Source organism: Cariama cristata, unplaced genomic scaffold, assembly GCF_000690535.1.
Source record: "Cariama cristata isolate BGI_N322 unplaced genomic scaffold, ASM69053v1 scaffold233, whole genome shotgun sequence".
In the NCBI taxonomy this organism is placed as follows: domain Eukaryota; kingdom Metazoa; phylum Chordata; class Aves; order Cariamiformes; family Cariamidae; genus Cariama; species Cariama cristata.
In genome coordinates this window covers 105258-130040 of record NW_009608707.1, presented here as the reverse complement: position 1 = coordinate 130040, position 24783 = coordinate 105258, and the positions used below count along the sequence as shown (strand labels likewise).

Genomic DNA, 24783 nt, shown 5'->3' with positions numbered 1-24783 from the left:
GATACGGGCAGTGCAACCTGTATTACATGAAAGCTAAGTCTGCATGTCCTTGTTAACAGAAGTCCAGATTACGTTTTAGTACTTGAAAAAGCATTAGGAAATTAGATTACTTTTATTTTTTGACTAATTCAACATTTAAGGACATTCTGTTTACAGGAAGAATAACATTTAGAACCAGAGACAAACTCTTTTATTGTGAAAAGGAAGTGGCATATGATAACTATTTACTGACCCTTCTTGGTAATGAAAAAAAAAATTAGATAACAAAAAGAAATTACTTAATCTTACCTTTAGTATAAAAACTTGTAAATTAAGATACGATAATATCAGCTCCTGCAGTAAAGGGGATATGAACCAGTGCAGCTGGGGTCTAAATCTATTTAGATTGTTACTGAATGAAATGCACTGCAAACTGATGGTCCTTACTACAGTAAAGTTACTTATCAGCCTGCAAAACAATTTCAAGTGGCTCTTTATTAAAAGGTTGCTGCTCAGAACTCAAAATGCTGTGAATCCCTGTGTGTCAGACTACAAAGACATACGACTGCTCCTATCAAAAAAGGTTGTTCATGTAAATAAAATCTCCTTCTTGTGGAGGTAGTGTTTATAAGCTGAGCTTCCTGTAAACAGAGGGTTAGAGACCATCAGTACAGCATGAAGCATCATTGTAATCCTAAGATTTACAAGTTTTATTTATAGGTCATATCTTGCAGTCATCATCTCTACTCACAAAACAGAAAGAGCCCCACAGAATATCAGACATACACCAGAAGAGCTTTAAATAAAAATTTGTTTTACCTTAGTTGCTGTATAAGATCTTCACCTTCTTTTATGACATTGACTGTAACCTGCAGAGTGGTCTGTTGTTGCTGACCAAAACGTTTAATCAGGTCTTGGACAGCCTCCACAGATTCAGCATAAACATCATCAAGCAGTTCTTTCTGTAGCTCTTCAAGCCATGTCCACAGCTAAAGGAGAGAGGCGGGGAAAAAAACAAGAACCAAAACGTAAGCCCCAGGATCAGGCAGTCACTATTCCAAATCAATCTTCCTGGACAAGAGATAACAGTCTGAGGTGGGGGAGAGAAACAGGATTTGTTTTTCTTCATAGAAAAATCCCATCCTCAATTTAATGAGAACGGGCCTTTCTTTCAAATAAGGGTTTCTCTTCTTGGAAATACCAGGAAAGCTTTACCCGTGTTGCTAAGTCACCCTTTCTTTCCCATTTTCCTTCTACAGTACTGAGTGTATCCGACTGAGCAGCACAGAGTTCATAGCGAGAATCCCATCTGCGGCTCTGCGCGAGAGTCCCTGGGAGGGAAATGCTATGGTAACACTCCCCGAGAGAAGGGAGGAAGGAAGGAAGGAAGGAAGGGAGATGTATTGTAGCCACCATCAAATTTACACTGCCAGGCCGACATGCACACAGACAACATAACGCTTTTCAGTGGCCTTCAAAAAAAGGAAGAAGAAAAGGGTATTTCAGAAAATAAAGTAGAGATAAATCAGATGTGAGAAGTTATTTTCCTATTGTGATCTCTACAGCTACGGTGTTTACCCTCTTGATTTCAGTTTTGCACTATTACAACAAAAATCACCATAAGTAATTCCAGTAGTTAATTCAACGTTTCCCCCCCCACTTAACACATGCACATACCCCTCTTCAGAACTGCCCACGCACCGCAGCTTACGCAAAAATCCCTACGTACATGCTAGCTAGGTATCACCACTGGTCACTTGAACCCTACTGTGTTCTTTTCCACAATTCTACGAGGCAAGCTGTTGCATCCTAAGCACTGCGTGAAAATTATTAATCAGCAAAACATTAGCCATCTATTGTGCACGTAATAAAACCACCGCTTTAAGAGAGGGAGCACGGCTGTCTCCTGCAGCACTCCTGTGAGCAGCACTAACAGCACGGTGAGACAGCCGCTCTCACAGGAAGCGTTCAAACCGGGTACGGCCTCTCTATTGTACCATCACATCCCAAATGCTGTGATTCCAAGAACAAGGATTAGAATTTAGTTTTTATCCTGAAAGAATAACTCTGATCTGATTGAAAGTATTAAGGTCTTTTGACTACATTCTAATCTCTGCCTTTATACATTTTAGACACAAATAGGCTTTATTAACTTCAAGCCTAATTAAAAGGTTAACATAGTTAAAACACAGACAGTAAGAAAAAATGGCTTAACTTCAAAAGACAGAGAAACAAATGTCTTCTTTATTTGTTTGCTTAACATTTTCTACAGAAATACCCATTTCATGCTGCTGTTTGTATCTGATCATAAAGGTTTCCTAACTACCAAAAGAGCTACATTACAATAGAAAATTTAGTAAAGGTTCTAGATCTTGATTAATTGGTGCCTTTGAAGCTTTATTTTAAAACCAAATGCTAGTTTTCATATCTTAGAGCCTTACATGCTTCCTGAGGTAGGTTTTGACTTAATCAAGCTATAGGCTAAATTTTCACAATTGGGAAGAATTCATGACATTTAACCAGACTCACTTCTACAAATCTACTACCCCCCCAAAGGGAACTGCATATTTATACATAGTTATTTTGACTACTCATATGCTTCAAAGACAATGCCTGTCTCAAATTTGAATGCAACTCCATAGCTGTAAACACTGCAGGTTCAAGCCACAGCAGTCTTTCTTATTAAAAGGGGCACAAATCAACAGAACTTACCAAGTGGGTCAAAAGCACTCATCAACATTCATTCCAGCATAACTCAATGCAGCATTCAATTTTTATTTTTTTTTTCCGAAATGCATCCTTAGGAATGCAAATTTCACTTCAAGATAAATAAAACTTAAGAGCAAGAAGCCTGACAATACAACCTGAAAACTTTACTCAGGTTTCAATGCCCAGAGGACATGTTTTTATTCCTCTCTTAGCTTATGAAGTTTACGGCTAAACCATAATAAGAGGGCACCATGTTAGAGACCTTCCAAGTGAGCTGGTGCATGCACACAAGCAGTGCAGCTTGCCACTGTGCAAATATATTCATTTGAGAGTAACACTTCACTGTTGCCTGCAGATCTAATGTGTTTGGTGCTGGCTAGAAGCCCTCTACACTCCATGATTAATGCATTGTCTATAAAAGGCCCAATTTTCAGAGATGTCTATCACAGACAAACTGGGATTAAAACCATTTTGATTCTCTTGGACTATATCAAATCTGCCCCTTAGCTTCCTTGCAAGCACCTGTACTGCAGCTCAAGACACGTCTAAGAACCACTTCAATTTTTTCCAATACATCTTTTGCAACTGGGTTGTGTCAGACGTACAGAGGACGCCTCACCTCTGCATTTCTTATTCTCCACAGATGCTTCAGCCACGTCTATAACTGGGAGGAGAGGACCTGGCAGGAGCAACAAAACTCAGAAGCGCTGGGCTGGTGATGTACTGTGCATGCGAATACTTCCCTTAAAGCTCACCCTGGGTGCTGGAGACCAAGCCAACACAGAACAAGCAGACCTTTCCCTCTGCGTAGCCAGTTCAAAGCAACACTTGCCTAGAGCAGAAGGATATGGGCACTAGCACAACAAAGGGTTATGCCGACTGGCTTAGTGCCTGGTCAGCACGGCATGATCATAAGCATGGTATCTCACCCCCAAGGTACCAAAGGGCTCAAAAATACATTGCATTTGCCTAGTTCGTTAGCTGAATTGCCTACTGGTTGGGAAGGAAAAACATTTTACGAATGTGCAGAAAGAGAAGGAGAGTAATTAGTATGCATTACTTGCCCAGCTGTGATTCATATGCTGTTGAAAGTGGAACAATTTAAGCCATTTCTGAAGTGACTAAACAGCTCTGTGACACTTCCATAGCAAAAGTTACTCTAATATATTACCAAATAAGCTTTTTACACTTTTCCACCAAGTGAGTTTTTGAGAAATAGCTTCCCCTCAAAATAACCTCGATGCTTATACACAGAAGTTAGAATAAAGCCACCACAGATGAACAAAACTGTCAGGTTATTAAAGCTGGGTAGAAGTTCATGCAATTTACTGAGAGGACCTTAATTCATAATGGGTGGCAATAGCCAGCTGGCTTATATACAGCTTTAAAAACAGAATGAGCACTGGACATACTAGAAATGACATAAATTACCTTGTTTTCAGATACAAAACTAAGGATGAAGACAGTACAAGGTTGCACAGCAAAGCCAAAAGAAAGCGAACAGTTTACAGCAGGGGATGAACAGAGACTGGAGCTTACCCATACGCATTCAGCAGTGCAGAACTGCAGATTTTATAGTGCAATGACTTTCTAAGGTAACTCATTATTCCATAAGAGAGAGCTTGGCAACAAAAATCCAGTGGGAGGAAAAAAAAAAAAAACAACACCACAAAACAAACTTGTCATTAAAAAACTATTCACTTTCTCGTGGTGTGAACTTTTGAGGACCTTCCAGCCATGTTTTTTCCTATTCTCTGTAAAAGCAGCAGCACAAAGATCCCTAAACAAACCACCGAGTCCTGTGACCTCAGTAAGAATTTTATCCAGCAGCAAGACAGTTCTAACATACAGAGAGAAAACCGTATAAATAACTCAATCCAGTCACAGGAGGCAGCTCTCTGCTCTTTTCATCCGCTCTTCACATCTTATCAGAATTAAAATTGGAGAGGGAAATCAAATTCTGAATCCCTGACAGGCAAATGTTTCACCCAGCAGATTTTTTTTCTTGATCTAAATATAGCACAGACTAAGAAACATCTGCTTGAACAAGCCTGCATCCTGTGTTACCTCTTTCCTAAGTTCTTGGGAGCATGCCATTAGTCACTGAGATGGTATTATTTTAATTGTCTGCAACATCCTGGAAGTTTCAGTGTTTCCATCATGGGCCTCTATCCATTTAAGACTCATCCCGGCAATCTCCTGAAAGACTGCAGCTAAATAAGACCCTACTGTATTTTGCTGAATATAATCAGAGAACAATTATTTTTCAGTAAATACCTTCCCAAGTGCACAGAGTTCTTTTATTAGGGTAAAATGTCCATCACACTTGTTCATAATTTATTTTAATTTCATTTCTATAATAATTTTGAATATGCAGTCAGCCTTTTCAGCAGGCTAAGACAGAGAAAGGCACAGTTTCTGCACGTAAAAAATGCCGATTCCTCTTTCTGCCCCTGCCCGTCAGCAGTGTTACAGTATGTGTATTACCACAGGCACAGTTGTTGAAGGAGCTATTATTTGTACAGGGCCAAATGTTGCAATAGTATTCCCTAACAAGTATATCGGGGAATAAAAAGGGGCTGGTGTGTGCCTGTAAGCTTTGGCTTTCAGGACATGCGGTAGACAAAAACTGCATCTTTTTAAAAACAAAAATTGTAAGGTGTTACACCCCCCCGAGTTTGTCTTCCAGAGTCTTTCAGTGACATTCAAGATATTAAATGCATGCATATTTTTTGAAAATTAGGTATAATTATTTTTTAAAGCTTCAAATGTCCCTATCTATTCTACGGTTATAATGAAATCAATTTCCTATTCAGAATAAATTCATCCTTGAAGCGAAATGAAGTTTCACACATCTTCTAAAATTACATCTACTACTACTACTACTACCCTGTTAGCATTCATCCCATTTCTTAACTGAAGAAGACAAAAATGCCTATACCATAGCTTCATGCATTTACAGGCCTATTTCTGCCTCACTTCTCAAACACTTAGTGCTATTTCAGTAGTGCGTGGACTTAAATTTGATCTCTTTTTTCAAGCAAAGTAGCTACCAGCAATGAAAGACTCAAGAAAGAAAATCTGTGCTGGGTAACTGGATTCCACTCCTACCAAACCAGTAAACCACACACACACTTTACTGTGCTGCCACTGAGTATGTTTCTCTTTAAAGATTTAAAAACTGTCCTCCTGAACGCTCAGATTCAAGATAACTGGCACATCAAAGTACTGACTAGATACTGCACTTTATACATTTTGCCAGACCCATCACATTGAGCATTGCTGCACTATAATGACGTGATAATAGTATCAGAGATGCACAAAAGCCCAAGGGACGTAGCCTTCACACTTAGATGGGGGCATCCAAAAGCTGTTCTGCTGCCTGGAAAGGGCACACAGAGGAGAGAGCAGCCTTGTTATGATCCAAATTTAACCTGTAGACCACCAGCACAGAAGGTTCAAATACTCAGGAGTGACAGGTAACCAGAAGAGCAGGTTTGTCACCTCAGGGCCCACCCTGAGATGAAATGAATGAAAGGCTGCATGGATGGACACCGTTCCATACCGGATAACGCAAAGGAGGACACATTTCTAGCAGTGAGTTATGAGACAGAGCAAGACAATTATCAACAAGCTTTTGTGAATCAAATACACATGCCTCATAGCTGGATGTGAATGAATCTGCAGCATTATGGGCAGAGCAAAGCATCCTCAAAACGGTGCCACCGTCCTTCAACAGCTTGCACAGACTACTGTTTCGTTACTTCTGTTCAGGAACAGTGAGGTTTTGCATTTAGAAATCTTAGCCAATTCCACTTCCCTTTTCTTTGTTTCAACCTCAGTCTACTCTGGTGCAAAATTTAGTTTGAGTAAGACAAGAAAAAGAAAAGAGACATCTAGTAACAGTATTAAGCATATTGTGTATACATAAAAAGCACTCTGAGCTATTTTATAAACAACTTGTCAGAATACACACAAGAGTTTATATGCAAAAAGCCAACAGGCTCTTAAGAGATCACACTCTTCCACATACAGTCAAGCCTGATGTGTATTCCCACACTTGACTCCAGTTAGGAAAATATCTGTTGCTCTACTTTGGCACTACTACAAACACCTGGCTTGGCCAGGATTTCAATCTTCCCACTCACAGATGCTGAGGGAGCCATTTCGGAGAGAGTGTATGTGTATGTGTCTCTGTATGTATGTGTATGGAAGAATATGAATTCAGACCAAAATCCCGTTCATCTCTACTTGGCAATAGATTTTACAGCAAAGACTATTCTGACTCTTGCTCCTACGTTCTGCACACAACCTTTTATGATAATTGTTCATTTAGGAAATATATCTTTTATCCGTGCAATTTTTTTCTCACCTTGTCCCTCGCCCTAGTATTAAATGTGAAAAGGCACAAAAGCCATAAGGGATTCACTGTCTTGCAATGGTCAGTTTTAGATGTTCAGTTGCATTTTATCCATCCTCAGGCTGGGAACCTGCCAGGACACAGTACTTTCAATGCAAAGATTCTGATAGCGGTATTTATGGCCCCAAACACTTTCAAAGCTTGCCAGTGCATGACTTAACTTCAGTACAGCACTTACTGAAAAATTTGGCTTACACATTGAAATTTCTCACTGTTTGCACGGGAACTAAAAATCAATATTCACAACCGTACAAACTTAAAACTAGTAATAACATAACAGCATAGAATCACAATTTATATACAGCAAGCAACTGATTTTCTTGGATCACCATTAAGCAAAATGAGTAATGGCAATATCATTACATAACATCATATTTCTGGCTTCCCTGAACACATCCTTTTTTTCCCCAATGAGAAATATGTTCTATTGAGGTTAGTCCATGAGGAGTCCAAGAACCCGTACATTGTTTTCTGATGTTTATAAGCCACAAGGAGCTCTACCAGCTTATAGCCACCTGGCTACAGAGCTTCTGGAAATGTTAAAGAGCCAGCATTTCCAATGTGCATCATTAACAGGCTGCTGCACACATACTACACAGCTGCTTTGTGCACAGGTATAGCAAAAGTTTGTTACTTCCAGAACATGTCAAGTCGATCTATTGCTTTTGGGGCAAGCATGCTGCTTCTGAAAGTAGAACTGTGCTGATTTACTTGGCGCGAACAGAGTAACAGTCCAGTGCAGACACTGCAGGGCTGATGCTACCTAGGGAAGCTGGGAAAAGTTGCAGGCAAATTCTGTTCAAGTATAAAGGTTATGTAAAGCTACAGAGGAGAAGTAGTGTTGGAATGCTGTCATCCAGATGAGGAGCATTCATTCAACATGAAATATTTCTGGGGAAGAGAATAAAACACAACAAAACATCCTACTTCAAAAAATCAAGGGATTGGAATGGATATTGGAGCCAGATTTCAAAGCCTTAAAACAGCCAACAACTCAGATCACCAGGCTCTTCTCAGCTCTGTGGGTCCCTTCAAACTGTCACACGCAAACAGGGGTTTTATTCCTCATGCCTGTTTTTTAGACCAGAAAAACACAAAAAAGATACAGGAAACAAAATTCACCCTGAATAGTTGAGGGGCAAAACGCATTGGTGGCGTTTTGATTTGTTCAGAGTGGTTTGTTTGGATTTTTTTTTTTTAAACTGAAGCATCTCTTTCCAGTTCAACAACTAGCATATTATCCTACTACTTGAACTCCTCTCTTCACTAGCTAAGCATGCGCATTAATTTCTTTACTCCACCATACAGCAGAAAGGTTACGTGCTTACAGGTATGCACTGATTTATTCAGCGACTTCCCACATCCTGCAGGATGAATGCAATTCTCCTGCCAACAAAGCATGGATGACTTTCAGGTTTAGGGCATTTTTATCTTCCATCTGCTTTGTGATGCCTTCTCAGCACTCCACATGCATGTTTGATAACAAACAACATGCTCTTGAAAACAGATCAGAATACAGAAAGCATAAGACAGCTTTGTGCTTGCTATTTCTTTGCACCTTAACCACAGGACTAGTCTACTCAGTATGAACCACCTGCTTCTCCCTCATCTGTATTTTTAAGTGGAATGCAAATAAATAAAAAAATAGCCTTGGTTATATAAATAAGTACTCTTTTTAATTTCCCTTGCTTTATTAGGTATAAAGGTCAGCAACATGACAAAAACAACAAAAAAATCAACATATGTACATCAGCCACAGTACTTTCCCCCAAAGTCCAGGCTAGAAAGAGGCTGCCATATAACAGCTGTGTGCACTTACAGGGTCAAAATAATGTCCATTTTCCCAAAGAAATAAATCAAGATACAAAATATCTTTTTTTTCAATAAAACATTATTATCTAGGGAGTAGTGGCAACATTCCAGCACATCTGGATCAGCCTCCCAGAATTACTCAACAGCGACTCACAGATCAGTCTGCCTTTCAGTTTTCTGGATTTTTTTAAAGCCCTTTCCGTGCAAATCCTTTTACAGTCTCTGTCTTTCATCACTACAACCAACTGTACCTATTTAAATACCACTCCAGCCACTCTTCTCGATGCTAAGAAAAACAGGTAATGAAGAAATCTATAGGAACAATGAATATGTTTCAGCAGCTGACTGCTCCTATGCTTCACAACATGTAATGGAACAGCACTATGTGCTTGAGAGAAGTGAAACAAAAAAGTTGCCCTCTAAGAACAGCTTACGATACAGCATTTATGTTTTGTTTAAACAAGCAGAGTTCTAGGAGAATATCGGCAGGGAAGCATCTAACAGAAAACTGATGGGGGAGCTATGTACTCATGTCTAGAGCTAAAAAATTAATTCAGTCCTGACCTCCTTCAAACCAACTGCCTTGTGCATTTGTTTCAAGTGCAAAGCAGATGTTTCGCATACAAAAAAACTCCCACCCTTATCTTCTACAAGGTTTTGCTGAAGAAGCTACTATGAATACTGTACTTCCTCACTGAACAGATCATTTCTAGATATAGGGTGAAGGGAAGGAAGACAGTCTGACATGCTGTGATCCAGAAGCCTTTCATATTTTTCACCTAGTTTGAGCAGTGAGAAGATTTAACATGAGGTCTAAACAGAAAACAAGTAATCTACAGTTGTCAAAATTTGCCGCTACCTTTAACTAGAACCTCTTACTGAAGTCCTTATTCTTGCTCTAGCCTATTCCACCCTCTCCCATGAGCTTACAAATTCATATGATCTGTGTTCTGAACCGGAGCAGAAAACTGATCTGGCTGAAAATTAAGTGCGTTTGGCTGAATTTTCTGTTTCCTGGTGTATCAGTTCAACCTTTGAAGGAGACTAAAAATTGCAAACATGAGGCAAACTATTGTCACTATCAGATAAGTTCTTTAGGTTGTTAAGAGCCATCAACATACAAGACCAAAATGAAACGTGTAAAACAGAGAAAGAAAACAAAGTCTCTCCAGGCAGCAGGGTTGCCTTAAGTAGCCTTGTGCCTTTGCCATGCTTTTCAGTCTCCTGAACCATGTCAGTCTAACCATGTGTCTGACAACTCACTTAACTGCACTGGAGAGCTGGTTGGATTAAAAAAACCAAAAAGTGCACAGTATCTCCCCCTGCAATGCTGTCTTTTAGCTGTATCAGTTCCTTGATCTGACCCTCCCACCCTCCCTGTGACTGAACAAGTACGTGTACTTGTACAACAATGGAGGTAGAAGCTGCTTGTGAAGGAAGAAAATAAAATAAAAAAATAAACAAACAAACAAAACAACCACCCTACCCCAGCCCCTAATCCGCAGTGAATTACAAACCAAAACTCATCATACAATAGGAGTTTCATGACTTCCTATGGTAAGGTTCTAACAATGAAAGTTATTGGGCATTATCGGTTTCAAGGCTTAAAGTTATGATCATGACTCAGCAGCAGTTTTACCTCTTTAACGTGAGTGTGAAAGGACACAGACATGTCCAGCAAGATCTTGCGTTGCTCCACACGTCTAACAAAATCCTGTATCCTGTCTTCGAGCTGATGGGCAGCTTGATAAATCTCCTCTGGGTCACACTCCCCAGTCTGAGCGAGCTGTTCAGCTGCTTCTAGGAGCTTATCTGCATTGGTGTATGTGTTCTGTAGAGAAATAAGTTAGTTTCACAGGATTAAATGAAAGAAAATTCAGTGAGTATGTTTTAAAGCCACTTCACTAATGAAAACAGACAAAAAGGTCTTTGGAATTTTTTTTTTTTTTAAAGGTAGCAGAACATAATCTTTTGTTATATTTCTAGATACTTTTTCATTTAACTGTGAATAAATTCATTCCTTAGCTCCTTATGTATGTCTATTCAAATGTTTCCTCAATCCAGAACTTCGGAGCCTATTCATTCTTCCTTGGAATTAGTATTTTATATTCACAACTAGAACAGAGATCAGCTTAGGCTGATGTCTAATGTCTAATTACTTGCAAACTGATCTATTTCAATACTGGAAAAATCACTACTGTCATGGCCAGAAGACTTTTCAAATGTGTATTACTAGAAGTGAGAAAGTCCTAGCTGCTGGTAGAGACACTTAGCATCAAATCCACACATCCAGCAGTAAAGTGGAAAGTGACCAGGCACAGAGAAAATTTCTCTCCATCCTTACAGAAGTGAGCTATCCAAAACTGATGTGTCAAGTGGATCATCATTTGTGAAACAGCAGCAACAGAGGAAGATTTAGAAGTCAACTATGGTTGACTGTCAGAGTGGAATATCATCCCAATACGTCCTAGGATTAACAAATGCAGATCAGCAGTCCTATAAGAGACTTGGGTCAAAGCAGAAAATAGAATGGGAGAAGCCTTGTACCTGATGTGCTGAGCACGCTATGGTCCAAAGAAGAGAGCGATGTTTAACAACTCTTAAAGCTTAGAACTTGCAGCTTGCATCCATATCTTTCTCATTAACTCAAAACAGGACTGATTCCAAACATTTGCTATAATTTGAGTCCTCTTTTTGAGCCTAAATTTGGGTGTTCATGACTTAGAATGGTTCTCCAAACCAAGTCATCAAGAAAGCATAGAAGGATGTTAAACTCTGGAGAAAACAGAGTCTACAGTAAAGCGGCTTTGCTTATGTCACATCAGGTCCCCTGATAAGTTTGTACCACAGACTATTTACAAAAAAAAAAAACTCTTGACAATATAAACTGCACTTTTCTCTTTTCCCTTCTGCCCTTCCGTCTTCTCCCAACCTCAATTACGTCAGGTAAAAACACTGCTTGCCAAGATAAATTAAGCCTATGCAAATGTGTTTTTCTTTGCCATAAATATAGTATCAAACCTCTAAATAACATTACAATATCCACAAAGTCAAATCCAAGCCCAGCCCTAAAACTCAACTAAGGGGCAAGAAATAAGAGCTCTTCTCCAGGGCCTCAAGCAAATTACCAGGCAAGCTCAGGACAGATTACATGACTCAGTGCAGCTTTCATCTATTTGGGGGCAGTTCCCCCTTCACTTGTTACTATCTATTTATGTGAGGAATTAAATCCATGCTGCTCCTTGATTTTGGTTATGTGCATCTTAGTCCTTCCTTCAGCTTTCTAATTGCACTGAGAGGTAGAGAACTCCTCCCAAGTTTCCTTGGGAAAGCTTGCAAAGACCAACCTACGCCTACCCTTTTCAGTGGGGAGCACACTGCTCAACGCTCCAGATCGCTGGCTTAGGCCATGTTGGCCCAGAACATGCTCTGATCTGAGCTTTGGTGTTTGACTTCCAGGGTCGCAGTTCACATGTGTTCAAGGGGCAAGGCTGAAGAGCCTGAAGGCACTCCTCGAACAACTACTTCATCAACCCAGACAGCCACACCCAGTTGCAGATGCCTGAAACAGAAGTTTCCTATTTTAATGAAAACTTTATCTCACATGTGAAGCATTGTTTATGAATTCCAGGAGTACCTTCCATGTAACACAGGCCCAGGCACATCAGGCTTCTCCTTCTGTAAACTGGATAGTGAACTGCCTGTACTTAGAAATGATCACAACCTAGATGCTGCTTCAAAAGGGGTTGCAATTCTCAAACTTTAACAACAGACACATGCCTTATCACTAAAATTTCTCTTTCAAGTAGAGCTGAAATATAATATAAATATTTATCTTGGTAGATAATAACAGCCCTTTGGAATAGAAATTGCAGCAAATAGGTGTGCTGTACTAACTACCACCTTTCCCAACTCTCTGCTTACTTCTAAACAATGCTCAAAGGAAAAACAGTAGTAATGTGAAGATTTTCAAAATGTTGGTCCCAAGGGGCAGCCACCAGTTAGAAGGTTAGTCAGAAAGAGTTGCAGTCCTCCCTTGAAGCTGCTTATGCCAGTTTCCTAAATTGACAGAGGAGCCTTCATGGTGACAAATTCAACATAAGAGTTTTGAAACAGATTAATACGTCTTCAGAATGTCTCCACTAGCACACCCTCGCCAAATCCCAGTGGAAAAGAATCAGCCCGGTAAGAGCTTTAAGAAGTCCTCTAGTACATCCCTTTATGCCCCAAGGCATGATCAACAATATTTGAGTCTTTAATAGGCATTCTTCTCCAAAATGCTGAAAGACTCTCCTTAACGGAGAGTTTAATCACCTTCCCCAACAACATATCCCATCACTTTCCCAGTCTTCCTGTTGAGAAACCTTCTCTACATATTCTTCAGAAAAAACAAACACCGCATTTTTAGAAAGCCTATGTAGTGATAGATCACGGAAAAGTCAAAGGTTAAATTTAAGAGACTAGTGCAGAAATTAGTACTACTGACAATAAATACAGCAACAGAAGTGACTGGAGGTATGGACTGAGTTTCATACAAACTGGAGTTTACTGCACTATGGAGGGGGAAGAGAGACACACACACACACGGATGGAGAGAGATTAACAGCAGTATACAAATCATTAAAGGCAGAGAAAATTAAGATAGATTACTCATTAAAAACAGTGGATGCTATCATATTTAAGCATCAGACAACACACTTAAAATGAAAAAGTACTTTTCATCTAAGGAGCAATTACATTGCAAAACTCGTTGCCACAGGATCTGGCATACATTCCAAGAGCATAAACGGGTTCAAAAATTAGCTAGCCTAATTAAGGGAAGAAAAGTCCATCAGTGACTATTAAACACTGGTTCTGATACATCCTTCAGTTCCACATACCAAATAGGTCCAGACAACTGGGGCTGTAAAGGTAACTTTTTAAACATACAGTCCTTTTTCTTTATGCACCTGGTGATGGCCACAAGATACTGTAAAACATGGACCTTTAGCTTCATGTATTACAGTCATTCACGGGTAAAGTTAAGAACCCGTTCAAATACATAACCTTAAAGGAGGTTGGAACTGGCAGGGGTAGGGAAATTACAGGTGTATTCAAACAAGGTTTGGAAGAATCTTTCTTGTGTGTTTCTTGCACCAAGACAACTTGAGTTCTTTACTCAGATGCAGTCTGTACATGGAGAAAAGAACTTACTTGTGGAAAAAGATCCCATTAGTTAATTCTTGCCATACACCCTTGACGTTTTTTGAGCACAGACTACTGTCAAAAAGTAGACATTGATCATAGTTGAAAAAGGAGAAGCTGACTTAGAATTTCATATAAAAATGCATGGGGAAGTACAACCACACCATTGATCTGCATCCAGTGCTTCTAATCTGAAAATCTGTGCCTATAAGTGAATCAGTTATGTCAAAATTTGGAGTCTTGACACTTGGACTAAATGGCCTCACGGATACAAAGACGATCATGGTGAGAGGGGGAAAAAAAAAGAAGAAAAAAAAAGGGTAAGTAGAAAGTGAACTGGGCAGGTTTCACAGGAAAAGAGCAACACAACTTCACAATAGTGGGTGCAAGTCAAAGTGTGTATGTGTAGCAAAGTCAATACATCAGAATTTAGGGAGGATTATTAGTCAAAACTCAGTCAACTATCTAGTGTTCTGTAGTGGTAACAAAAAGCGCCAAATAAAGAAAAACAAGCCTTCATTTCACATGGATTTCAAAGTGAATAATTTGTGAGCCCACAGCCCACTGACTCTGGAATATCTTTTCTATTCGACACAAAGCTTATTTTAACTTCTCTTTGAATGCTGCTGAGGAATTGGCACCTCATTCACAGTACAAAAGAATGAAGAATGAAGCAGAAGGGAAGAAAAAAGAAATATAATTTTCTCTCCCCTCAAAATCAGGAGTTAGCCTCTGATCAGGGACATTTCAACATTACTGTTGGCTCCCTGCATTTGATAAAACATTGCCATGTCACTGACAGTTCACTTGACATTGCTTCCTCTCAACTTCTGACTAGAGCTGACTGAAAACCCCTGATTATGCCCAGGGTGCTATTGGGGAACCAAAAAAAAAAAAAAAAAAAAAAGCGCAACAAAACACAACAAAAATCCCCAAAACAACAACAACAAAAAAACCAAAACCAAAACACAACAAATATCTGGAACAACCAGAAATGTAGGTAGAGAATAAATCATCTGATAGTTATTCATGCTTTAGCAAGGACTGCAGATTGCTGTCTTGAACACAATCTTCCTTATAACATCAATTTTTGAATGCCTTTTGGGGCCTGCTTGCATTCAGTTTTAGAGTAAGTTAAGAGGAACAACTCAGAGGGTGTGCCTCTCTTGGCAGTCGCTACACATTCAAGAGTTAAGAGAGGAAAAAATAACACTTATTAGATCATTTTGTCCATCTTTCTGTCAGAGGAAGATAGTCCCCTGTAGTATATTTAAGTTCTTTGACCAGTCTAAGTTTTCATTATCTCCAAAAATAGAAATTCCACCCACCCCCTAAAGGGATCATTTTAAACTCTAGTAACACTCAGTTTTAGGAAGTTTTTGCTAAGTATTTGCTTTACAACTTTCTACTTTAAAGTACAATGCAAATTAACAAGATACTTTTTTAACAGTTTGCATCCCACTAACAGTTCTACACACTTCACCCCCTTTGGTTACTCAAACTTTTTTTTTTTTCTTCTTTGCTCAAATAACACAGTATTAAGTATGAGATCATTCAGGTTTTGTTAAGTATCTTATGGAAATAGAGCCTTGCTTGTCTGACCCAGAAAAATAAGTATTTCCACATGGAAAATATCACAGATTTTACTAAAAGCAAAGTACTAGGCATGCATATGGAAAATCCAGCATGTGTATATACAAAACTAACAATGGTTATTATTTTGGAAAATTTTATAGGAAATCAATATTGAGGAAGCTATCTGATGCTATTTCAAGTCCTCAATCACTGGAGTGCTCTAAGACTATTTTCAATAAGATGTTATTAAGAGCTTGATCATCCATTAAACAGGCAATCTGTAAACACAATTCTGATGCATCTGCCATAGTAGGTGTCACTGCTGAGCTCCTGCATGTCACTTAAGCATTTTCTAATAATGTGTCTTCTGTTTTGACTGAAGGACCACTGTATCAACCCTACCTTAATGAGATTTTTCTTGATGAATCTTAGAGATGTTTATTCTTACCAATCATTAAGACTGGACAGACAGTGCATGTTACCAATGGGGAGGATTCTAGCCCTCAGCCTCTCATGGGTTTTATTCACCTCAAACTCCATTTTCAGGGCTGCCACCCAAATCAGCCTCCTCTTGTTATGCTCCCTGTATTCCTTAGTATCTCTGTTTCTTTCAGCTTGACTCTTTCACAGAAAAGTGTGTTTTGAAGTTCTACTATCAGTTCCACTTAAGGTTAAAATCAGAGCCTTCCTATGAAAAAAGCACTGGTATCAGCAATTCAGAACAGGAGGGCATATACAAACTCAACTGTATTTAAAGAAGAAACCCACAGCCAGGGTGGCTGTTTTGCTGGCTCACCTGGCTTCTTAGGATTCCCCCCCCTTCCACCCCAGACTGTTGCGGGGATTTGGGAGCTCCCCAAGCTTAAAGTCAGGAAGCAGGGCTTTCAATTCATCTCTACCCTCTTACAGGCTGCACAAAAGTTTAAATCCTAGAATCCCATGGAATTAAGTTACTTTAAAAGGAGAGCTTTCATTCTTCTGCAACATTTGAAAGCATGCTTTTAAAAATAATAATAGCAGCAGCAGCTCTGTTGGGCTTCAAGGCTCTCACTCTCTGTAGGACTGTGGAAGTTTGTCTTTTTCTTATTGAAGCTGGAACACAAAGGAGAAATGAAATAAAAGCTTGCAACAGAAACAAACAGTCCATTCTTGGAACTGAATTTTTTGTAGCGGAGCTCCCTCTGCCCAGCCCTTCAGAGCCAGAGCAGGAATTTTTTCATATATTTCCATGACAAGTGTACAGTCCTTCATGTGATTGTTTTTACCTGCGCAACCTCTTCAAAGTCTTCATGGCGTTTCTGCAAAGCTCTAGCCCGATGCAAGGATTTTCCCACTCCAGTATGTTTGCTAAGAAAAGCTTCTCCATGGTTTTCAATCCAATCCAACACCTGTGGTACAGAAAAGAGACACACAAAAACTCTGAGTGGACCTTGCAACAAAAAGACAACTATTCAAGAAACTACAAGCTGTAAAGGGGCTGTTGGATTAAAACACAGTGTTACCATTGAACGACATGAATTACATTTTATTAACTTTTCTCAAGGCAATAACTAGCTTGAACTAGCTAAATCATATGATTTAATATTATATGTTTATTTTGAAGCCTAGCAAGGACAACTTCATTTCTACACATTCATCAATTTGACAGCAATCTGATCCAAGTGACTAGACCCCTTCTGAGCGTCTCTCTGTAATACGTTTATGGCTTCAGTTGACATTTTTCTGTAATGTAACACTACTGGAGTTTGCACATTCCCCAACAATGCTGGTAAATAAAACAGTGAAGTTTTATTTTAGATGAGAAGTCACTTCTCCTACATATTAAGTCGAGAAGAAAGATTCAGTAGTAGAATTTTTAATACAGTAAAATTGAGTTGAAATCATTATGACACAAATGACAATATCTGCATTCAGAGTATATGAAGGATTTTGTCCCAATTCTGAAGAAGCATCTCCTCAAAGCATCACATAGCCATAACTGTGTATTGTAAATTTTATAGCTGGAAAAGTGAGGAATGGAAGACATTTTAAGGGCATTAAAGCTTCTACCACAACAACTGTGCTGACAGCTTTATAAATAGTAAAAACTGTATGTGTAATTAGTTCCTCCCAGTTAACACAAAGGATTACTGCACACATACCAAGTTTCTGATGAGTGAACAAATGAAAACATCTGGTCTGTCTCCAAACTAATACATCTTAGCCATATCTTCATTCATTCATTAGCTAACTTGCATACGGTATTCAATTCTTTGGAAGATACTCAGAGGTTTAAGAATGCTGTTCAGAATTAAAGACAACTGCATATAAGCAATTTTCTTACGTCAGCTAACGATTTTTATACAGTATTTATGTAGTGGTGAGGAATACTTTACCTAATATTTATCTCCAGTGTTTGTTCTTCTTTAAAACCTGAGCATTTTGTATTGTTTTGAATATACCTGTCAGAAACCTGTATCTTATATCTCTTCTTATCTACTGGTGTCCTTTACATTCCTGAAGTTGGGTTTTTTTTCCCCCCCTTTTCCTGTACTGAAAGCATTTGACACTGAGTGTAACTAAAGACTTTTTTTTTTTCTTTCTTACTTCCAGAGTTGAAAGCCATTCCCGCAACATCACTCAAGGCTACATTCAATACACATGTAATCCCACACACTATTCCCATACAAAACATCCATGCTTTCTTTAGCAGAAAAATGAAACCATCTGGTGTGATTTTCTCACTTATCTTGACTGTTAGAATTTTTTTGGTCTGCAAACTCTTTCTTACTGGACATCTTCAAAACAACAAACAATCCCATAATACCACATAATACAGCCATCTCAAATCACCAACACTTCACTAAATCTCTGTACTTCAATTTGTGCAATGTTTGTTTTTCCTAGAAAGTATTGCCAAAAGCATATTATTGTATGTTAGGTCAATGTAAAGTTTCATTTGCTTCTTTCAAGGGAAGTATTGATCAGAGAAAGTAGAGTGAGCAGCTGAACATGGCCTCAGTTATCTGTAAAGTTTGTATTATCAATGCTTTTGATTAGTTTCAGGAGACTACTCTGCTTTTCTCATTATAAAAAGAACTAAAAAGAAACAAGTTTACCTGAGAGAATTAGACTGGACTCTGGAGACTACTAACAGTTACAAGCTAACAAATTAACTCAACAGCAAAATCTGTCCCAGAAACCATGGGATGAAAAGCAGAAAGCAGCCCAGGGAGAATGATTTTTGCTCCAAACAATGCTCAGTAACTTCTCAAGAGAAGAAATTGTTACAGAAATCCAGTACACAGATCATGACATAAACCAGGCAACTAGAGAAACATTGCTGCCTCTAAGTGAAATCAGTATGAATACAAGTCTTACAAGTACTCAGCCTTCTTATCTTGATTCTTCACAAAACCAAGGAAGCACTCTTTTATTCGAGAATTTCACAGCACATAAAGGCACAGTAAAGTCAAGGTTTGCTCTTGCCTGTCGGTGAGAGCTTTTGCGTACCACTTCAACCAAAGGACAACACCATTAGCTGGCACTGATATTAGCCATTTAGCAACTTCATTGATGCATCTTCTTCCTCTTCCTGGGAGAGGCAAGAGTTACAGAAACCATCATACAAACCCACTAAGGACTCCTACTAATGCTGAAAGCACACAGAATTCACTCTGGTAGTTCAGTAATACACAGGAGTTTAAGAGGCTCAATACTTGTCAGTGAAAGGGTGAATAATATTATCCTCCACTGCAGTAAGTTGCTTTAACAATGCAACTAAGCTCTAACTGCAGTCTCAGCAGAGTCATCCTTATGCCCACACAGGATCTAGAAAAATGTTTCTTTTTCTAGCACCAATACTGAATATATTATAGAAGAAGCAACTATGGAAACATAGCTTCATTTTGACAATTCATTGTTCATGGCTGTAAAATATGTGTTTTGCATATGTTGCTTGCAGAAATAAACAATCTGATCTTTTGTAGATTCAATGTGCTCATTTTCACTAGTCTTTCCCACATTATTATTCAGTCCTTACCCCCCACCCCTTTACTTACTTTGCACACGCTTACTTTTCTGATCTCCACCACTTACTTACTGCTGACATAACATTCAGAATGGGAAGATGGAAATCTCTGCATTTGTAGTCTTCAGATAGCTAAAATGTGGAAATATTCTCTCCTCAAAAGAACCATTTTACACTGGAACTGCCTCCAAAAGTCACAAGGGAATCACCCAGTGGCAAGTATTACGTTGATGCTGAGCAAGTAGCAAGCATTTTTGGCTCACTCTTCATTAGCCAAGGCTGAAACAAGTGCCTGTTACCACAAAAACTTGGATGGAGTCTTTGAGGCAGGCAGATCAAGGAAAGAGAAGCAGCATATTTATCCAGAACGGACAAAGAGAAGACTCTCAAGCTCAGTAAGACCTAATAAATACATGTTTTGGGGAAAAAAAAAACAAACCAAAACAAAAAAAAGAACAACAAACCATTACAAGAATGATTTACTAATCTCTGGCTTGCAAGCCATCAGGAGTGTTTTTCAGGCCCCAAAACTTTCACCACACAAGTGTCAGCAGTATCACTCTACCAGAAACATTATCTTCATGATCAATTTTGACGTTTCATGGCCTGGCAGCACAAAACCCCATGTTACTATTGCAAGTCTGCTTTATTGCCTCATACCAGAATCCTCAGTCACCTCCTTTCCTTAGATGAAAGGCTGGCATGTATTATCCACTTGGTATGCACATTAATTCTTAAACATAAAATTATACTTTTATTAGCATGTTTTACATTAGAAGGGCTATTTTCAACAATTGAATGTAATACTTAATGACCTGACATTTTTTTCCTAAATTAAAATAAACACCCTCTGGTTTTGGTGTTAATATACAAACTAATCAGGAACTAGATCTCTTGGCATGTTTCTGCTATCTAACATCAAACTCAGAATTCCATTCAGGTTCTGTCGTCACAGGTTTTCACATTTCAAATTTCAGATTTGCTGTAATTCACATCTTATCTACTACTCTTAATAATTCATGCGCTTCTTTCCTTACTATTTGCTCCAAGAAATTAGCAGAAGATTCTTGGCGTACACAGCTAGTACCACAGTGTTTTTGTTGATTTGGAAAGCTTCACTAGAAACACTTTCCCAATACTGATCATACAAGACAGAAGAAAAAAAGAAATCAGTTTTCTAAAGTGGAAGTAACACAAAATGAAGAACCAGCTCAACACAGCCAATTTCCTCCTCCAACTCAGCTCTGTCACTCACTTAACACTTCCATGAATTGATTTATTTCATTAATCCAGCAGAAAATGAAGCCAGCAGAGGGAAGAGGAGGAATTCAGAGTCATGCTGAAGGACAGTTATACATTCACTTACAATGCACTTGGTTGCTTGGCACTATGTACAGTTTAACTATATACAGTGGAAGAGCACTGCACTTAGTTTATTTTGACATTAAAAAAAAAAAAGAAAAATCCACATTTAACTTTACTGACAATAAAGACAAAAGGTTTTCATGCTAGTTTCTAAATCATGCTAGATAATCTTAGTTGAATTTTTTAAGGTTTGAGCAAAGACTAAGAAAGAAAGTGCAAATGAAAACTGAAGTATTTTAGAAAGTTGCTTTGGAGCTCTACATAAACCATTCCAGAATGGTCTTGCATATAAATTTAACGAATACCTCAAAACCAAGTAATTTCATGCACTGAATGGTGTCAATGGTTATTCAATTGAAGAGCTCACATCTCTCAAATAAATTAGTTGAACTGGTAAGGTTGTTCTGGTTTTGTTTTGCAAGAAAAAAGAATCCTTATTATTCAAGATCACTTTTTTCCCTGATGGGTTTTCAAAGCTGAGGGAGCTACAATCTGCCAAAACAATGCTATTTCAGGGAAATACTATTATGCACTTGCCACTATCTTTAAGGCACCTGCTCCTGACTATTACATTAATTTGTCTGGTACGGATGTTGAATTATCGTTGTCTTACAGCATGATCTGCGCTGAAATGTAAGTACGAAAAGTTGTCTTACGAAAGGGAACACTAACGACAATTTACATTGTGATTCATAAGGCAGTACCCGAAATACACCAATACCTGAAAGTTATGTAACATAACAGAGAGCTTTACTTCCACGTGCAACATTTCAGAATCCTCCAACGTGGATGTTAAAGGCCACTACTGGGATGAAGCAAAGGACAATCCAGTCTCTGGCAGTGATAACTACTGGATATTAAGGGAAGAGCTTAGGAACATGGCAAGCAGGGGCTGCATCTCTGTACATAAGATGTAGTTTGAAATCTAAAGTGGTTGATAAGGACATGCATTAGCACCAAAGGCTGCAGCTTCAAATTGTCAAAAGGATATGTTGGTATTGTAATGCAAGGTCTGCCTTGGAAAGCACACAAAGAAACCAGAAGCACAAACAGGAAGAAAGAAGCTTCTCCAATTAGTAGGTAAAGCATGTACGGAATAATGAGCCCAGACGGATTAACCCTCTTGAGCCAATTGGTTCTTACTGAAAACTTCTGGTATACTCACAATCCATGTGCATGATTTGGATAACATTCTTAATACTGGAAGTTATAAAAATAGGTAAAGTTGTCTATTCTTGTTCTCAAACCTGTGACTATTTGACGTTAAATGTACAGGGCTGACAGGTCTCACACAGAGAACAAAAATCCAGTTTCTTGCCAAAGAATCTGGTGGTGACTCTACAATGACTTGAGTCTAATGAAGGGTTATTTGCCAACTTCAAAGAACAAAGCAGTCTCAGAGCTAACTCCTCCGCTTCGAGAACCATGACTTAGGAAGAAGCAGAAAATGAGAATTTCTTACAAACATTTTATGACTCCCAAGATAATAAAGGCAAGGAGTAGAACAGCACAGTAAGATTCTCTGTAGCATTTAACGAACACCTTCGCGCAGGAAATAAACTGCCTGCAGCCTGGCCTACAGGCCTGAAACTTGAATTATATATCTGGCAAATAACCTCAGGAGATCACTTGGCCTAGGTTGCCTAAGTAGGTCCTACTCTAATTGAATTCAAAGTAGAGGAGAAAGTTCCAGGATCCAATCTGCACTTGTTGGCACTAGGTTACCATTGAGAGGACCTACATTTTTCCCCTAGGAGAAGCAAACCACTGTGTTAATTTCTGTTTCTGTAGATTCCTTATGGAGCCTTTTAAGTTTAAGAGGCGATTGGTTTGTGGGCTGTGCCTCCTCAATTTTGACAAATGCCCTTCACTGACTACTGATGCAAGTACCAGCACTGGACCCTCCTATCTACTATTTATGTAGTAATCTTGATGAAGAGCCTCTAAGATTTATATAATGGCAACAGTGTTTTCAGCTTGGTTTTCTATGCCCTTCCTGACCGTTCATAACATTGACTCTGCTTTCTTTTACTTTTTTTGTCAGTTAACATTCTTCGTGCCTTTCTGCATCCTTCATCACATCTGAGTGTTGAGAAGTTGGACAACTGCCTGCTTTTCAATATATGCCTCTTTTTACACAAAAAATTAAGTAATAAAGTCTTAATAATTTTACACTTAAATTACTGCTTAAAAAAATACTTGTTTCTTTAACTTACATGAAGAGATAGGCACTGTGTATAGAAGAAAGTTGAGCTAACAAGATTGCTCACTCTGCCCACCATCTGCCTGAATTAAGTATCTTTTTCAACTACTGTAAATGACGGAAAACCGGTTATTTCACTCCCAACTGCTCACATCCAGCATCTTCTGGAAACAGGTAAGTACAAGAAATTTGGCTTAAAGCGCAACTAATTTGGAAGAAACAACATTAGTTTAACCAGAATGTATGACTGGCTATCCAAAAACCCCATTCGGAAGTTCGTGATTTGTGAACACCTTTACATTGAAATGAGAGAATATGATCAGCAAATACTGGCCATCTTTACTTTTTTATGAGGACGAGCTATTAAGTGACAAATTACTAATGTCTCTGTCAACTGTAGCCTAAGGCAAACATTTTCTGTTTATTAAAAATCTATCAACAAAAGAATTCTGTACAGCTTTACCTTTTTAAACTAAAGGTATGTCAGCGATATAAATGCCTGAACTTAATTACTAACTTTTATGGATGTCATCATCAGAATGAAAATATGGCAGTCAATAACTATTAATCCAAGAACAGCGTCACTGTCAGAAAGTAATCTTATCCGTAATTTTTATACCTCTTTAATATACTACTCTCAGGTTTTAAAGAAACTTGATTAAGTATAACTGAGGATTTGAAACTAAAAGTTTGTTACAGAATAACACTGTTAATTTCTTGCATGTTACTCCTAGAAGTTCTTCTGACATTTCAAACCCAGAATTTTACCTAGACTGTGAATGTCAGCTTCCAGCACAAGCTCAGAATAGCTGTTTATAATAAAAGTCTTTTTCATCCTGACTTTAAGTAAAGAAATTAATTTAAGAAAAAAAAATTAAGTAGAGCTAACTTATGAATATAATTTCTACCCATAATAGCCAGTATCCTCTGATAACACACAAAACTTGGAATCAGTAATCCCATGCAACTATTCAATTGTTGAACGAAATAACATGGGGTTTAGGAATCAAAACCCACCTGTCAATGCAACCAGCTTCAAATCACAGGCTGACAGAGTACAAAGGCATTTAGACAACATGAAAGAAAACCTACCTGTTGAACATCCTGTTGAAAAACGCACAGTTGAAGCCGCTGGTGCAAGCGGACCTTTCGATGCTGCCAAATATTTTCCAGCTGGCGCTGGTGGTGCAGTACTTCATGGATGACATCCAGAACATGATGAACTGCTTTTGAGTAGTTGGCAGAAGCGGTGAGGGAATCAGAACTCCCAGGAGTCAAAGGTCTCTGAAGTTTGTCAAGCAGTGACTTTCCATCTTGGCTCACCTGACCACCAGAAAGGACGAAGAATTACCTGTCTTGTCAAAAGCTCATTAGACTATTATTTAATTCCCCACTCCCTCTCCCCCTCTCCCCATTTTAGATGTCTTTAAGAACTCCGTGAACAGTGATGAAGATTTTTTTATTCCAGGCATGAGTACATGCAGCTGTTATGGGGGGGGGGGGGGGGGGAGAAGACTTCCCCCACCA

At 38.7% G+C, this 24783-nt stretch overlaps 1 protein-coding gene across 1 annotated transcript in view; it reads right to left on the bottom strand.

Annotated features, from left to right (window-relative positions):
- Positions 1–24783, bottom strand: part of LOC104159338 (triple functional domain protein-like) — a gene marked incomplete at its 3' end in the record, with an annotated part of 112206 nt that overhangs the window by 53937 nt on the left and 33486 nt on the right. The window contains 4 exon segments of the mRNA XM_009697220.1: positions 799–968; positions 10560–10751; positions 16945–17067; positions 24349–24579. Of these exon segments, the coding sequence (XP_009695522.1) occupies positions 799–968; positions 10560–10751; positions 16945–17067; positions 24349–24579 (716 nt within the window).